Raw genomic sequence first — 17,643 nt, 5'->3', positions numbered from 1 at the left:
TATGACATAAGAGATTATTCACCCTACGTAGTGTACACTAGACTATATGTCCCCTGTAGATTCTATACTTTCAATAATATGACATGAGAGATTATACACCCTACATAGTGTACACTAAACTATATGTCCCCTGTAGATTCTAAACTTCTAATAATATGACATGAGAGATTATACGCCCTACATAGTGTACACTAGACTATATTTTCCCTGTAGATTATATACTTTCAATAATATGACATGAGAGATTATACACCCTACATAGTGTACACTAGACTATATTTTCCCTGTAGATTATATACTTCCAATAATATGACATGAGAGATTATACACCCTACATAGTGTACACTAGACCATATGTCCCCTGTAGATTCTATACCTCCAATAATATGACATAAGAGATTATACACCCTACATATTGTACACTAGACTATATGTCCTCTGTAGATTCTATACTTCCTATATAGTATATAAGTGTGTATGGAATGACGTAGCAGCGGAAACACCCAACACAGCAGTGTATGTAGCAGGCATATGTTGTCACAGCAGATTATTTATGACTAATTATAATGAATATAGTTTTATATTCATATATTTATGTTTATATAATTAATATTATTAGTGTTTTATTTTGAAAAGTCATCACGCCTGATTCGTGCGCCGCGCCGGACCGCATGCTTCAGTCCCGGGGGGCAGGTAGGATTCCGCCGCCGCGGCTGCACTTTTACAAGTTTCAATGTTTTTAACAGTTAATTTCATGTTTAAAAATTAAAATACTACAAGTGCAGGTTCAATTATTAGTTCCGACCATTTAGTGGCGGTGTCCTGATTCTGAGTGAAGCCGCTTCGGTCCCTACAGTCGCTCACTTGTTTGTATCCACACAGTGCAGTGAAGTGTGTTTGCATTCAGCCACTTTTATTCCTAATAGAACATTAAAAACAAATTAAATAGTAATACTGAGGAAATGTAACATTTTTAAGGAAAAAAAAACAAGGTTATTTAGAATTTTATGGCTGCAGCACCACTCTTATCTGATTAAGGGTTTTAGCTGCATAGCAGTTCTTGGTTTTCTTTGTCGTGTTTTTTGCTTTATTATGCACCAAATGTTTTCAGTTGGTGAAAGGTCTGGATTTAGGCTGGTTCTGCACCCGGACTTTTTTTAACTACTTGCTGAAATATGCAAGGGCTTCCCTGAATAATAGAATAGTCATCTGGATGGAAGTATACGTTGCTCTACAATATACCCTTCAGCATTGATGGTGTCTTTCAACATGTGCAAGCTGCCCATTCCATAGGCACTAACACACTGCCATACTATCAGAGATGCAGGCTCTTGAAATGAGCGCTGATGCTAAGCCGGATTGTCCCTCTGCCCTTTAGTCCACCGTCTCCAAAAATAATTACAAATTTCTATTCATCTAAGACAGAACAGTTTGGCCTCAGTCTATGGCCTATGTAGTGCATGTGTTCATGAGATGACATGAGAGCATATACACCTACATAGTGCGCACTTTGTCTCCTATAGATTCTTGACTTCCTGCATAGTGTTTGCAAGTGTAGAGGATTTATTAACAGCTTATACACCCTTCATAGGAGTGTACACTATTTGTCTTTATAGCTTTTATACTTTCTTTGTAGTGCATATGTGTGTGAGATGGCTTAACAGCTTATTGACTATACATTGTGCACACTTTATTGTATGTCCCTTATTGCCTTCATACTTTCTATATTGTGTTTAGGTGTGTATGAGATGCACACTCTGTGTCCCCTATAGATTCTGTACATCCTGTATAGTGTATATGTGTGTAAATGTGTGCCTATACACCCTACATAGTGCAAATTATACTATATGTCTCCTATAGCTTCTAAACGTCTTATGTAATGTCTAGGTGTGTATGGGAAGACATTAAAGTATATATGTATACTCTATATTTTACACCCTATGTAGTGCACATCCTGTGTTCCCCTATAGCTTCTATACTAGCTTTATAATGCACATATGTGACGTACCAGTTTACACCCCCTAAGGAGTGCACTAGATGGTCTGTAAGTAGCTCGGCTACTCGGCTTAAAAGGAAAAAGAGCAAAAACAGAAATCAATCAGGAAATTGAATCAGTGTCATGGGGGAAAAACGGAGCGTGTTTATGGGAGATAAAAGATTCAACCAGCGCGTAGGAGCTGATTCAGAATGACAACGAAGGCTAAACAGGTGTGTGTGTGTGGGCGAGGTCAGGATCAGACTCAGACATGTCGAATGAATCACTCAGAGCAGCTGGACAGAACTGTAATCAGACTCGAACAATAAAGCAGCAGACAAGAAACAAGAGAGGATTATTTTTAATTGTTGTAACAAAATGTACACATTTAACCTTCAAAGTCTTTTTTGTCGTTCTGGTCATTTTTAGACTTAGAGTTTCTAAAAACATTAGATAGATAGATAGATAGATAGATAGATAGATAGATAGATAGATAGACAGACAGACAGACAGACAGACAGACAGACAGACAGACATTTAAAGAAAGATCATCAGCCAGCAATGTGCCCAAACCCTCATCCTGTAATAATGCAGGATTTAGACGCCACCTTTTCTTTTTACCAGCTTCTTCGTTTTGAGCTTTATCCAATAGCACAGTTGCATGATCTGATAATACTATTGCTCCAACTTTACAGTCTATGACTATCCCTTAGTATAGAAGATCCGCGATATTTACTGTACTCTTATCCAAAACCCTATCCATCACCTGGTTAACGTCCCCAGCCAAAATCATTTGCCCCTCTTTTCCCCCCCAAGCATCTTGTTTATCTTATTAATAAAACCTGGATCTGACTTATAGAGGGCGTATATATTACATATCACTTTAACCCCATTAATGGGAGTTTCTATGCATATAATCCTTCCAGCATCATATTTAGTTTCTGTCCCCACCCAGTCTCGCTTAAATTTCAGTGATCCGTTATCTGTCAAATGACTTTCTCGCACATAAGCAACATCCACTTGCTTATGTTTGAGATAAGAAAGGGGCCTTTTTTCTTTTATAGAGTTTCCACCTCGTTAACATTCCATGGTATGAACCTAATGTAACTACCTACTACAATGTAGATTAATGGCACATAATGGAATACGTTAAGTGGCTGCCCCTTACAGGTGAGGGACCCGTTAAACCGCGATGTACATTGTTTTTCCAAGTTGCGCAAACGGCGGTTGAATATTTCAAACATAAAAACAAAAACTAACTTCCTGTTGCTTTAGAAAAAGTATATAACCCCTACCCTAAACTTAACAACATGCGACCACAGAGACCACAACAAAAAAACGATGGTCATACCGCACAATCAAAACCGTCTTTGTTCAAACCCAGAGATTGCGGTCAGTGGAATGCCGAATCAGCTACCCTTTCTTTAGCTGTAAAAAGCTGTTCCAAGACAGCACAGATATTCAACTTCTGCTCCCCCACACTGCATCTAACCGACTACACTCAGGCAGACTCGCACAATTTGGTCTCGTTATTCTGAGGCCACACAGTGTTGCTGGATGAACTTCTCGACTTAAACACCCTGTTCTGTGTTTGCCTTGTGAAACGGAGGGAAGCCGGATACCAAGACGCAGTGAATTCCTTCCCCTTTCTGGCCAGCTCTCTTCACATGTCGGGGAAGGAGGAAATCCTACATCCCTCCCATTCAGTCGTTCCTTTTCCTTTGGCCGCTTGTAGTACATTCTTCCTGACTGACGAGCGAAGAAGCCTAATCAAAACTATTCTCGGTGGTCGGTCGATATCGGCTCTGATAGTGGAAACTCGATGCCCCCTCTCAATCTCAAACTCTCCCTCCAGATCAATGCCCAGTCCTTCCGATATGATTTTTATACGCACTTGATCACTCTACCTGTCTTCAGCCCCTCTTTCAGACTGATTATTCTCACGTTGTTGCGAAGACTCCTGTTTTCCAAATCCTCTATTCACATACTGTACGTACTGTGCGTTTATTGTGCCGTTAGCTGTCACCGATGAGCCTCGCGGTGATGTTCTCCGTGTTAGAGAGCGGCCCTCCGCTTCGTCCAGCCTCTCCTTGATTGACCTCACCAAGTTTTTGAGGTCGGTAACCGCCTCTTTGATTGTTGCCACATCCGTCGCCACTACTTGTAAAGTCAAGTTCATTTTACATATCTCTTCTCTGTTCTGGCACCGAGGTGGTGGAATGAACTTCCCCTAGATGTTCGTACAGCAGAGTCCCTGATTATCTTCAAGCGACGACTGAAGACCTTCCTCTTCCCTAAATACCTAAATTAGCACTTTCCAAGTTTGTAGAATTCGAGTTATATTTATATTAAGTTTGTTGCGTACCAGTGTAGATTTATTCATTACTTGAGCTTTAAAGCACTTTTGTACGTCGCTCTGGATAAGGGCGTCTGATAAATGCCGCAAATATATATATAATATAATATTACGCTTTCCACCTTTGAACCTTGGTCTTGCGATCGGGGTGACGGTGACCCGTGAGGTGGCGAGGTCTGTCTCGTTGCCATGCGGCTAATCGAAATCCCCGTAAAATATTCCGATGTGGAGGTCGACATCTGCTATTTAAGGCACATGTACAGAATATTTTGCGAGTGTTTAACTTCAACAGAGATGTTAGTTCTAATAAAAACGTTGATTTGCTCGAATAAATTGAAAATATTTTTGGGCCTACGGAGCTAAACGACTACGCTGCTGTCTTCTTTAGCGGTTCCACGTGACTACATAATTTATCAGAGCAATTTACAGTAGCGTAATGTATTAAGTATACAGTATATATGTATTATGCATTTGTCTAATTTCAAAAATCTTTATATATTGTTTTAAAAGAAAGTGCTATTCTTATAAAATAGTTTTGACTAGTTTAAATTATTTCTTTTGTTGTTTTCAAAATAAAAGACTTTAAATTATACATAAAGTTTTTGTCAGTTCGTAATTCCAGGATTGGGTTGTAAGTCCCACTTGGACAACAATAAGATTACATTCAAATCGTGACTCAAAAGATTTGCTGGTTCTCTTTTGGAACCTGATTAACAGCAAGTTGAGGCTTATCGTACAATTCGTGGGAATCCACAGCGGGACCGATTTTTCAGGAATGTTAGGAATAACATGTTAAACTGTTTCACTAACAAATTTCATAACATTTTTAAAACACATTATTGTATTAAAGTGACATAATGTCTAGATGAATTCATTAAAGTACCACAGGGGCGATGGGGGTGCGCCCAAAATTAGCGGATTTTTGGAACTTAAGAACGTAACCGCCGTGAGTTCCGGGGGACCACTGTATCAGGGTATATTTAGCTCCGCCTTTCAGACTTTCAGCATATTTCGTTTAAGGAAACGAGAATCTTTGTGCTCATCATCATCATCACCATGGCAGCAGTGATGTGAAAAGGGTCATTTAGGGGTCATTAGTTGGAAGTGAGTGCAGTGTTTGTGTGCATCAGTTTCTCTTTGATGTTGCGTGTGTGATGTGTAGGAGGTTTTTCAGATGTAGTGTGTGTAGCTCACACTCCTCCAGTTACGCAACCCTGCTCACACACACACTATTTTTTTTCTGAACCACTGTGTCTCTCTCTCACTGACTTTTTCTTTATCTAATGTAATTTCTCAATTAATCAGACACTGTGTGTGTGTGTGTGTGTGTGTGTGTGTGTGTGTGTGTGTGTGTTAGGTCTAGTTTGAAGGATCTGAAGTGGTGTAAGTAGTAGTTGAGGAGGATGGAGTGTCGCATCTCTCTACACAACCAGGTGTTTCTCTACACAACCAGGTGTCTCTCTCTACACAACCGAGCATCTCTCTACACAACCAGGTGTTTCTCTACACAACGGGGCATCTCTCTACACAACCAGGTGTTTCTCTACACAACTAGGTGTCTCTCTCTACACAACCAGGTGTCTCTCTCTACACAATCGGGTGTCTCTACACAACCAGGTGTCTCATTACATAACCAGGTGTCTCTCTACACATCCAGATGTCTTTACACAACCAGGTGTCCCTCTACACAACTGTGTGTCTCTACACAACCAGGCATCTCTCTACACAACTATGTGTCTCTCTGCACAACCAGGTGTCTCTAAACAAATATGTGTCTCTCTACACAACTATGTGTCTCTCTACACAACCAGGTGTCTCTACACAACCAGGCGTCTCTACACAACCAGGTGTCTCTACACAACTATGTGTCTTTCTACACAACCAGGTGTCTCTACACAACCAGGCGTCTCTCTACACAACCAGGCGTCTCTCTACACAACCAGGTATCCTGCTACACAACCAAGTGTCTCTACAAAACCAGGTGTCTCTCTCTACACAACCAGGTGTCTCTCTACACAACCAGGTGTCTCTCTCTACACAACCAGGTGTTTCTCTACACAACCAGGTGTCTCTACACAACTGTGTGTCTCTACACAACCAGATGTCTCTACACAACCAGGTGTTTCTCACACAACCAGGTGTCTCTACACAACCAGGCATCTCTCTACACAACCAGGTGTTTCTCTACACAACCAGGTGTCTCTCTCTACACAACCGAGCATCTCTCTACACAACCAGGTGTTTCTCTACACAACGGGGCATCTCTACACAACCAGGTGTTTCTCTACACAACTAGGTGTCTCTCTCTACACAACCAGGTGTCTCTCTCTACACAATCGGGTGTCTCTACACAACCAGGTGTCTCATTACATAACCAGGTGTCTCTCTACACATCCAGATGTCTTTACACAACCAGGTGTCCCTCTACACAACTGTGTGTCTCTACACAACCAGGCATCTCTCACACAACCAGGTGTCTCTCTCTACACAACCAGGTGTCTCTAAACAAATATGTGTCTCTCACACAACTATGTGTCTCTCTACACAACCAGGTGTCTCTACACAACCAGGCGTCTCTACACAACCAGGTGTCTCTACACAACTATGTGTCTTTCTACACAACCAGGTGTCTCTACACAACCAGGCGTCTCTACACAACCAGGCGCTCTCTACACAACCAGGTATCCTGCTACACAACCAAGTGTCTCTACACAACCAGGTGTCTCTCTCTCTACACAACCAGGTGTCTCTCTACACAACCAGGTGTCTCTCTCTACACAACCAGGTGTCTCTCTCTACACAACCAGGTGTCTCTACACAACTGTGTGTCTCTACACAACCAGATGTCTCTACACAACCAGGTGTTTCTCACACAACCAGGTGTCTCTACACAACCAGGCATCTCTCTACACAACCAGGTGTTTCTCTACACAACCAGGTGTCTCTCTCTACACAACCGAGCATCTCTCTACACAACCAGGTGTTTCTCTACACAACGGGGCATCTCTCTACACAACCAGGTGTTTCTCTACACAACTAGGTGTCTCTCTCTACACAACCAGGTGTTTCTCTACACAACCAGGTGTCTCTCTACACAACCAGGTGTCTCTACACAACCAGGTGTCTCATTACACAACCAGGTGTCCCTCTACACAACTGTGTGTCTCTACACAACCAGGCATCTCTCTACACAGCTATGTGTCTCTCTGCACAACCAGGTGTCTCTAAACAAATATGTGTCTCTCTACACAACTATGTGTCTCTCTACACAACCAGGTGTCTCTACACAACCAGGCGTCTCTCTACACAACCAGGTGTCTCTCTACACAACTATGTGTCTTTCTACACAACCAGGTGTCTCTACACAACCAGGCGTCTCTCTACACAACCAGGTATCCTGCTTCACAACCAAGTGTCTCTACACAACCAGATATCTCACTACACAACCAGATGTCTCTTTACATAACCATGTGTCTCGTTACACAACCAGGTGTCTTTACACAACCAGATGTCTCTACACAACCAGGCGTCTCTCCACACAACCAGGTGTCTCTCTACACAAACAGGCATTTCTCTACAGATTCTGCTTATCCCTTAATGACGCATCTGAATATTAGATTCCACAGATCCTCAGTGAGATCCTAACCCATCAGAGATTTCCATCCTGTGGAATGTGTGACTACCAGAAGCTGAACGAAGAGAATGAACGAAGTCTACATTCACCTGGTGGAGATAACCAACGCCATGAAGAACCTGTACCTTCAGGACATTGGTACATGATGGAGATGTTGAAATGCGTGTTCTCTGTTACTGTAGTAACTAAATCCTTCAGCTGAGAAATGTTTGAAACAAATGGAAATCCTCAGGCCGGTGATCTGTTTTGAATAAATGTATGTGGACCATTTCATTTAAAAAAAACAAAAAAAGCCCAGGATGTTGGAAATGATTTCAAAACCTTAATTGTTATATTTTGAGCCATTCAGAGATGAATATGTTGGTGTTTTTTCGATCATTATCCTGCTACATAACGAAAGTGCACTTGAGCTTGAGGTCTTGACCTGATCCGGACTTTCTCCTTCAGGATTTTCTGGTACCGTACAGAATTCACGACTCCAACAATTATGACTGCAAAGCAGCCGCAGAGCATCACATTACCACCACCATGTTGGACTGTAGGTATGATGTTCTTTTCACGAAATGCTGTTCAAATTCTGTCTGAAGGTCTTAATGATAATCACAATTGTTTTTTTTTTTTGCCAAATGTTAAATTTAATTTAAATAAATTTTTATTTGTATAGTGCTTTTAACAACAGACATTTTTTGAGGGACCAACAAATAGCCTGCCCCTTTTGATCTAAGTAGGTATGGGAAATCATAATATACCAAAAGTTTGCCCAGATACTGTGGTGCGGGAACATTCAATGCTTTTTACATCAGTAGTAGTATTTTGTGAGATGTATGCTAGATGAGCCTTTTTGTTTTCCTTGGTCAGTAGTGGCTTTTCATCTTGAAACATTCACCCAGATTCTATTTATGCTTTTCTTTTTTTAATAAATTAAATAATCATTTAAAAACTGCATTTTGTATTTTGCTTGATGATCTGAACCATTTTTACGTATGACAGGTATGGAAAATTATTAACAAAAAATCAGAAAGGGGCAAATACTTTTTTTTATTGCACTGTACTTACTGCAGTGCATTGTGGGATTTGTAGAGTGTTGCGGTTTCAAAAAATAGTGTTGTGCCGATGTAGTTTCTGATTAACTGTGGGTCTGGTTCTCAGACTTGGAAAGTAATTTGTGTGTGTGTGTGTGTGTGTGTGTGTGTGTGTGTGTGTGTGTGTGTGTGTGTGTGTGTTAGGTGACACAGTGCCCCCTTGTGACATGGTGGCTAGAGTCATGATCTTCCTTTATAAATCCACACACTCCTAGCTGTTGATATAGACAGGTACACACTTTGTGTGTGTGTGTGTGTGTGTGTGTGTGTGAGTGAGTGAGTGTAAATGTGTTTGCAGTTGCTGAGAGTCTGGATGATATTTGATCTCGAGTCAGTAGGAGAAGGTCCCTCAGCATCCTATTGATATTCCCATACACCTTTCTTTGTTCTTATTGTTCTTCTTCCTCTGTGCTTGGATTTGGCAACCCTTTGAAGTGTGTCTAGAATATTCTCTAGCGCCACCACTGTGTCCAATTTGGGCGTAAATTGGACAAAGTCTCCGGTCATAAACAAGGTCTCGGTGAAGACCAGGGCCCTGCAACCTTTACGACCAAAAGAGCTATCTGGCCCCTCCCCCACCAAATACAATTATTGCAGAAGCTGCAAAACATGTAGGAATTGTAACAGGGTTTTCATGCATTTTGGAAAAGTATGGAATATGATTTGAGTGAGTTCCAGGTCTGAATTGCCCGATTCGGTTTGTTTTTATGAAACAAAGTTTTCTATCATTTCCCAAAAGTTGCTCCTCCACACCGAAATGTCTTAAAACGCTCATGTCCCTGTTTCACGAGCAAAAACGTAAGACGCTTCGACCCGCGTCATTTCTGCCTGGCGTTTATTTACTTTCTCGCTCTTTGAAACATCGTGGCAATGACTATCAAATAAAAATAAAATAAAATAAAATGAAATAAAATAAAATGTTACCTTTTCAAAAAGCAGAGCCCCCAAAACGTCTAAATACACCATCTTTGACAACAGGTCAAACAGGCAACAGGTTGCTGACCCCCAGTCCAGATGAATTTGACGCACACCATGACATCAACTTCAGCCAAATGAGATTTTCTGCATCCAGTTTAACTCTTCTGCAAACTGTCAGTAGTTACAAGGTGGTAACCAAATGTTTCGAGACTCGCTCTGTTTGCTAGGAAGTACTTTTTATCTACGTTTCCACACGATCGCCTTCAAAATGGTCTCCTTGCACATCAATACAGCTCTCCCAGCGTTCCTGCCACTTCTGGAAAGTGTCCTGGAAGTCTAAGCGAGACAAATGAACTCTGTCGATGTTGGCGAGAGTAAATCACCTCACAAGGTGGGAATGCGTACATCCTGGCATCGCCCCAACGTATCATACAAAGATTTTAATGCGTGAAAATTTTGTCGTATCGTCACCGTAAGATCGAAAAATCATTAGACTATCGTAAATTGTGGACTATCGGTAATTGATTTCTATTTAAAAGCAAAACAAAGTCATTATTCTTTCTTCCTGAACCATCAACTACTTACTGAGTTCCTAAGAGGGAAGCTACCAAAATAATGCCCATTAGCCCTGGGGTTCAAACCAGCAACTTTGGAAGGCAGCGGTATGACTCATCCAATTGAGCCACTGGCGCTCACAAATTGTTTGGTGGAACTTTTCTTTTCAGAAATTGTACCAGGAACGACGTCACTTTCTAAGGCACTTCACCAAATCAGGACATGAGCTTAGCAATGTGAGGTGAGAGCTTCCCCCCTGAGCCTCCATGTTCAGGCTGTGACCAGATTTGTGCAAGACTTGAGTATGTTGTTCCTGCAAGTCAGGTGTTCGATCATCCTTTAAACACTCATCCCTGTGTGACTGTGAAAGTTAAGGCTCCTGTGATTGTGCATCTCTGAATGTAAGTCCAGTGCTTGGGCCTGAAAATGGTATGTGCAAAGTTTGCTTTGGGTCACCTGACCTGTCGCATTTAAACCCTTAAAGTTTGAGTCTTGTCACTTTGTTCTTTCTGGCAGCAGGTAGAGGGGAAAAGAATGTTGAATAAACCCCCCCAAAATAAGAGGCTCTAATGACTCAGTGGGCTAACAGTGATTAGCTTTATTAGCTGCCTGTCAGGGTTCGGTTTCTGCTTCAGCTTTGTGTTTACTTCTCTCAGTGTCTTTCTTTAGATTTGCTGCAGGTTGTGAAACGAAAGATAAACCCCCCCAGAAAAGTTCTCCAGTCTCTCAGTCGTGATGGCTCAGGGGGTTAAGGCTGGTGGATTGCTGCAGTTACCTGTAAGGGTTTGAGTCCTGTTTCAGGTGGTGTCAATACTCACACTGTCTATTTTTAATTATTCTCCAGAATGACAACAACGACGAGTCCAAAGTCTCTGGGCAGGTAATAGAGACGCAAACCTACAGCTAGAAGTTCAATGTCCCTGCAGCAGTTGGAGATTTTTATGCTTGATCTTAGTCCAATCAAGCATTTGTGGGACATGCTGGACAAACAAGTCTAATCCATGGATCTGCTGCGAACGGCTTGGTGCCAGATCCCACAGCACACCTTCAAAAGTCCTGTGGAGTAAAAACTGAGGTGGGAACAAAAACTCCACTTCATCACACCACTCTGGTAATGATTAGGTTCTTGACAGGGACATGGTAGCTCAGTGGTTAAGATGGTGGACTCCTGATCGGAAGGTTGTGAGTTCGAGTCTCAGCCCTGCCGGTGTATAAATAGTGTGGTTGCCAGTTGCTCTGAATAAGGGTGTCTGCCAAATGCACTGTAAAAAAAAAAAAAAAGGAAATAAAAAACGTTGCTGGTTTTGAGTGCATGTCCTTTTTTTCACCAGTGAGACCACGTGTTGATTTTTACGGCCTGTATGATATCACACCTCAGCGTTCTGGACTGATGATGTTTCACACACCATTGAGATCATCACCAAGATCAACACTATCAATGGACAAGTGAGCATCAAAACTGGACCAAGAACAAGACTTCCTTTATTTCATTCTGTTAATGATTAGTTTCCTGTCACGGCAGCACACACACAATGTTTTATTCCTCATGGAACCTTCTTCTACTTTATAGTTACATTTGAACCACACTGAGATGTTAAAGAGAATCACAGACCCATAAGACCAATACAAGTCCTGCTTCACTTCAGCGTTCTCTTCAGAAGTTCTCTGTGAAGGTTTCAAAACTCCTTGTTTAAATATGTGATAGCTACCCCTTGTGGACAGGGCTGATGCTGAACTTGATTCATTCTTTGACTGATAGGAACTGTTTCATGGAGCAAATTTTGGTAATAGTGTTCCATAATGGCCGTGTACTCGGTCTGCAGCTGTGGAACATGCTTCAGCAACAGGTTTGATCCATGGAGGCTCTATTTCACAACCGACATCTTCTTGGTACCAGATTAAACAGCACTTTTTGAGGTCTTTTGGCTTCCAGGACACATGGAGGAGCTTTGCATCATTAAATGGTGGTCTTAATATTTTTTTTTTAAGTCAGATGTCAGTTTAAAAGATAAAAACGCCAGGAGCTCTGAAGCTGCTTGTAGGATTTGGTGGTTCAGTGGTAAAATCTGTGCTTCTAAACTTTGTGATTGTGGGTTCAAATCCTGCTCCTGGCTTTACTTCTTGAAATTTGTTTTGACCTTCAGGTTGTGTAAGACTGAGTTTAATAGAGCTGTAATACAGGTTACCTGTATGGGTTCCTGTAGCTTGGTCTCTGAAAGATCTCTCAGGGTTCAGGTCATGTGTTTACTTTTCTTACTGTCTTACTTTGCTATTAATTTCTCTCTGCAGGATAAAACAAAAGATAAACCCCCCAAGAGAAAGCAGGTGAGTGTGTGGGACTTGATGGCTTTGTGGTAAAAGCCTTTGCCTCTGGACTCAGAGGTTGCTGGTTCAAATCCAGCTTGTCCTGACACTGGGTGAGTTGTGAGAATGTCTCTGTGTGGTGAGAGCAGATCAGATCAGGTCAGGTGAGTGGGGGATGAAAGGGTGAGTGTGGTGAGGAGAAGATTGGGGTAAATGGTGCTTCAAAAGCCTAGAAAAAGGTAAAGTGATAGTCTTTTGGCAGAAATTTTCCCCTATAGATGCAAAACTAAGTCGATACTTTTTCTGTTTTTGCTGCATAACCCCCTGCCTTCATCTCCTCAGGGGCCAGGGGGGCAGATGCCCGGATATTGCCCCCCTTTCTCACCTTATGCCCTCCGATACCTTCTCACATCCTGAACCTTCCACGCAACTCTTTCCAGAACCTTCACAATTCTCAACCAGAACCTTTCACGCAACCATCTTATATCCCAGAGTCCTGGCCGGGGTTTGAACCAGCAACCTCTCAACCCAGAGGTGAAGCTCATCCAACTGAGCCACAGGATCTCATACTAACAAGCTGTTTTAATGCACATTTCACTTTTCTATTCTACAAACTACAACAAACAAAAGCTGAAGCTGAGAATCAAACCAGGGACCTCATGTACCAGAGACGGTGATGATATCCACTACACCACACTGGGATGAGAACAGATGTTGCTGACTGCTCTTTTCTCCTGTTCATTTCTAGTCTTAAACTATAAGAACACCACTAAATTGAAGGAACGAAGGACTTCATACAGCAGAGAGCATGTTGTTAACCACTACGCCACCTGAGGCCCAGAACAAACGCTGCTACTGTCTTTACTAAACGTCTCAGGAAGTGAGTTCACTTATAACAATTAATACTCAGCTCAGATATGCTTTAATGGACATTTCTTTTTTCAATACAACAAACACACAAAAGTTGAAGCACGAACCAGAGACATCATGTTCCAAAAGCCACATTATAACCCCTACACCATCATGGGATGCATATAAACGCTTGTTTACTGCTCTTTCCTCCTGTTCATTTCTAGTTAAACCATAAGAATGAACGAAAGCTGAAGCTTGAGCCAGTGACATTACACACCAGGGACCATGAGGTTAAACGCTACACTACCTGAGGACAGGAACTCAACCTGCGTATTGGACTTCTGTGTCTGATATACGACTCAGGATGTGAGTGTCCTTAAAACCATCAATACTCAGTTTAAGTAGCTTCTAAACACCTTTAGCACTACATAGTAATCACGCATCCCCTCCTTCACATACTGACCCACAGGCTTGGGGTGGGATTGGATAGTATGTGGGGGGTTAATTGATGCAGACGAGGCTTCCATCAGTGAGCTCAGGAGTGTGAGGTGAGATCTTTAACACTGGATCTAATCTAACCTAATCTAATCTATCACATCCTCTTGACAAGCTGCTTCCTATTTCCTCTTACGGTCAGACAAATTCCACCTTCTGTCCCTCATCAACACACACATCATTAGTGACATTCAGGATTAAACCTGGACAATGAAGTGTGTGTGTGTGTGTGTGTGTGTGTGTGTGTGTGTATAGCAGCGATGGAAAGATCGAATCATTTTAATGACTCGGTTCTTTGCAACTCATTCATTAAAATGAATTTTTTTTTGTCATGTAGTTCATTTCATTCATTTCATCACCGTCATGGCGTCTATGGGAGTCACGTGACAAAAGGACTCGGACCAGAGGAGTCGAGATGGAAACTCAGTGATGTTTCTACTGCGCTGTTGCGATGCTTTGCGCATGCGCTCTTTGAGACGACTCGTTCTTCTGAGTCACTTTAAAGACTCGTTCAAAATGAACGTGTCGGTTTACTAGTACGAAGTGTCATTAATGCGTCTTCGTGTGACTCCATGAGTTACAGGAGACTTATTGAGTAAAGTGTGTGTACATGTAGCAGTGTGTGTGTCTAAAGGTGTGTAAACTGTAGGGTTTAAAGTTACTTTACATGATCTTGAGCTCTAAAGAAGACATGACGCAATAAATCGACCATTTATCTGGACCGCCAAACTTCTACAAACCAAAGATCCACACCGCCATCTAGTGGCACTTGCTCAAAACTACACGTTTACACGTTTTTTTTTTTTAATATTTGTTGTTTATTTAACGCAGAACACTGGTGGGATCTGGAGAAGGAATTAGAGCTACACATGACACAGTGACATGGTTTTAATTGCTCTGGTGTTGCTGGAGGTAATAAAAGTGTCACAAGTGGGATTTAAGTCCCAAACAAAACACAGAAATATTGATATTTGTCTAAAAAAGGAATTTAACCAGATGGGGTCACGTGACACACACACACACACACACACACACACACACACACACACACACACACACACACACAGAGTTTATGTAAAATGCTGCATTTTAGTGACAGATTACAGAAGAAGTGGAGGGAGAAGAAAATGACAAAGAACAAAAAGAAGAGGTACAAAAAAAGGTAGAACAATACAAGGATAAAAATAAAGAGGACCACGATGCAAAAGAAGAACAAAGATGAATGAGAAGAAGAAAAAGGAGAAGAAAATAAGGAGGCGAAGTGATACAAGAGGATGAAGAAAAGGAAGAAGGGAGGAGAAGAAGAAGAGAATGAAGAAGAACAAAAGCTGGAGGGAACAAAGAAAAGGAGGATTAAGAGGAAGAGAATGAGAAGAAAAGGATGAAGAAGAAAAAGATGCGAGGATGAAAAACAGTGGAGAGTACAAAGAAGAGAAGAAATGAGAAGAGTAAGAATAAGGAGTAGGATGAAGAAGATAAAGAGGAAGGAGAAGCGGAGGGAAAAGAGGAACATGAAGATGAAGAAGAAGATGAAGGGTTTAGGACCAGTGAATGGTGTTGGATCCAACCAGATCCATGAGTTTGAATATTTGGAAGCTATGAATGGATTTTGAGCAGATCTTTGCTTCATCTCCACTCAGCACTGATATGATGATTCTGTACATGTAGGAATCATTAAAAATGACTTGGACGTCACGTGATTCTGATTATGCAGTGTCTGGCCAAAAGTTTATGGACATTTGAGCAGAAGATTGGTGTGTGATTATTTTTTAACATCCTTTTTTTCGTCTTTAGTCTTCATTTGCTGTAACAAGAACCTGCACTCTTCTGGGAAGATGATCCACTCGAGAGAATGGTGGAGAAGATCGGGGGTCCCAATACTTTTGTCTTTCAGAGTATAGATTTAAATGATGATGATGGTTTAGTTTGTATTTGTTTAGTTTTTTTCTAGTCATTGGAATAAAATGACCTCAGTGATGTTGCTGAAGCTTTTTCATAGCTTTCACAGTAGAACGTTTCTCCAGCAAGATCATTTAGGAAACTAAACCCACGCTGCCAGATAAACTGATTGTTCACCATGAAAGCAGGGATCTTCTGCTGGAGACAATCACATAATGCAAATGATACAAATTTGGCATTCGCTTCGTGGAGCAAGTCAAACCTCCTCGAATGTTGCTACGTGAATAAAGATCTGGCTGGAAATCACGTGTTTTTATTCTTTCTCTTATAAATGATCATGTTTACAAATACCATATTTGGCCACTAGGTGTCGCTAGTGCGTTACGTTTCAAACAACCTGACAAAGAAAATAAAACTGAGAATTAAATGTAACCCTGGATTTATATAATACAATAAAAATATAAATATATTAATTTATTTCATTATTAATGATTAGTAATTCACTAATAACACACTACATGGCCAAAAGTTTGTGGACAGCCGAGCATTAGATTAGAACAGGTTTGTTCACATTCATCCTACTCTGTGGAAACGTTTTGGAAAAGAAGCAGATGGCTGGAAAAGTCAGGTGTTTCTGAGGAGTGATTGTTTTCAGAGTCATTCGAGAAAAATCACTTAAGTGATGATGCTGGAGCTCTTTCTCAGTAGAGATGGTTTCCAAACACTTCTGCTGACAGTTTACAGTGCATATATATATATATATATATATATATATATATATATATATATATATATATATATATATATATATATATATATATATATAAAATAATAATAATATAATAAAAGCTTTGCTGTACAATCACCAACAGAGTGGTGTGTTTTACCCTGGTGTGGTTTCTACTATTGGATGTAAAACAGGGGGGAAAAAGGTAAACAAACACACACACATTTTTTTTGGTCTTCAGATCGGACAATCTCTGTGTTTTTATTGTAAGTATTGCAGGTGGACTTACAGCTTGAATCAGAGTGCAAGTGTGACAAAGAAACGGCCAGCAGGACCTCGGGCTGGGACAGATTCACGTGTGAGACCCGCTCCCTGATAACTAAAGCTTCCTGATATGTCTCTCAACACACACACACACACACACACACACACACACACACACACACACACACACACACACACACACACAGTGTGTATCGCTTCAATTATAACACACTTCTGAACTGAAGATGATTCAGGACGAAGAGCTGATTCAGGATCAGGGGTTTTATTAGAATTAGTACACGTGTGTGTGTGTGTGTGTGTGTGTGTAAAAGAGCGAGGAAGCACTGGGTTATTAACACGGGTCATGGATTTAAGTGCAGATTACAAAAGAGTTTAAAGAACAAAAAAAAAAAAAAAAAGAAAACAAAAAGAGATGGAGATTTTGGCCTGGTGTTAGGAAACAGCACCGTGTTCAGTCGAACGCCACACACACACACACACACACACACCTCAAAATGGGTTAGATAAAATTACAATTCCGAAGATTAAATAATCAAAAAATTAACAAAGGTGGAAAGAAAC

At 41.1% G+C, this 17,643-nt stretch overlaps 1 protein-coding gene across 6 annotated transcripts; it reads left to right on the top strand.

Moving 5' to 3' along the window:
* The first annotated feature begins 475 nt into the window (after positions 1-475).
* On the top strand, positions 476-13,600 carry LOC124380171. Of its 6 annotated transcripts, XR_006924619.1 has the most exons (7): positions 476-516; positions 637-693; positions 5,689-5,714; positions 7,608-7,723; positions 7,949-8,103; positions 8,413-8,507; positions 11,365-11,843. XR_006924619.1 is itself a non-coding variant. In XM_046840993.1 (6 exons), the coding sequence occupies exons 2-6, from the start codon at positions 5,989-5,991 to the stop codon at positions 13,576-13,578; spliced, it is 636 nt and encodes a 211-aa protein (XP_046696949.1). In that variant the 5' UTR covers positions 523-693; positions 5,689-5,988; the 3' UTR covers positions 13,579-13,600. The 6 variants fall into 6 exon arrangements, 3 of the variants coding, with proteins under 3 accessions (XP_046696949.1, XP_046696947.1, XP_046696948.1); XR_006924617.1 differs by lacking the exon at positions 476-516 and having other exon boundaries at positions 523-693; XM_046840993.1 differs by lacking the exons at positions 476-516; positions 11,365-11,843 and adding an exon at positions 13,573-13,600 and having other exon boundaries at positions 523-693; positions 5,689-6,274; positions 7,626-7,723; positions 8,413-8,503.
* Positions 13,601-17,643: the final 4,043 nt, after the last annotated feature.

The sequence above is a fragment of the Silurus meridionalis genome, chromosome 26 (genome assembly GCF_014805685.1).
Source record: "Silurus meridionalis isolate SWU-2019-XX chromosome 26, ASM1480568v1, whole genome shotgun sequence".
NCBI classification, from domain to species: Eukaryota; Metazoa; Chordata; class Actinopteri; order Siluriformes; family Siluridae; genus Silurus; species Silurus meridionalis.
Note: the sequence above shows the minus strand (reverse complement) of the source record. Positions and strands in the feature narration are given on the sequence as shown.

Coding starts and splice junctions, on each gene's coding strand:
- LOC124380171 (XM_046840991.1), top strand. CDS start 5,989: ATGTCTTTACACAACCAGGTGTCCCTCTACACAACTGTGTGTCTCTAC. Junction 8,104..8,412: donor CCTGTACCTTCAGGACATTG/GTACATGATGGA, acceptor TTTCTCCTTCAG/GATTTTCTGGTACCGTACAG. Junction 8,504..11,364: donor TACCACCACCATGTTGGACT/GTAGGTATGATG, acceptor ATTATTCTCCAG/AATGACAACAACGACGAGTC.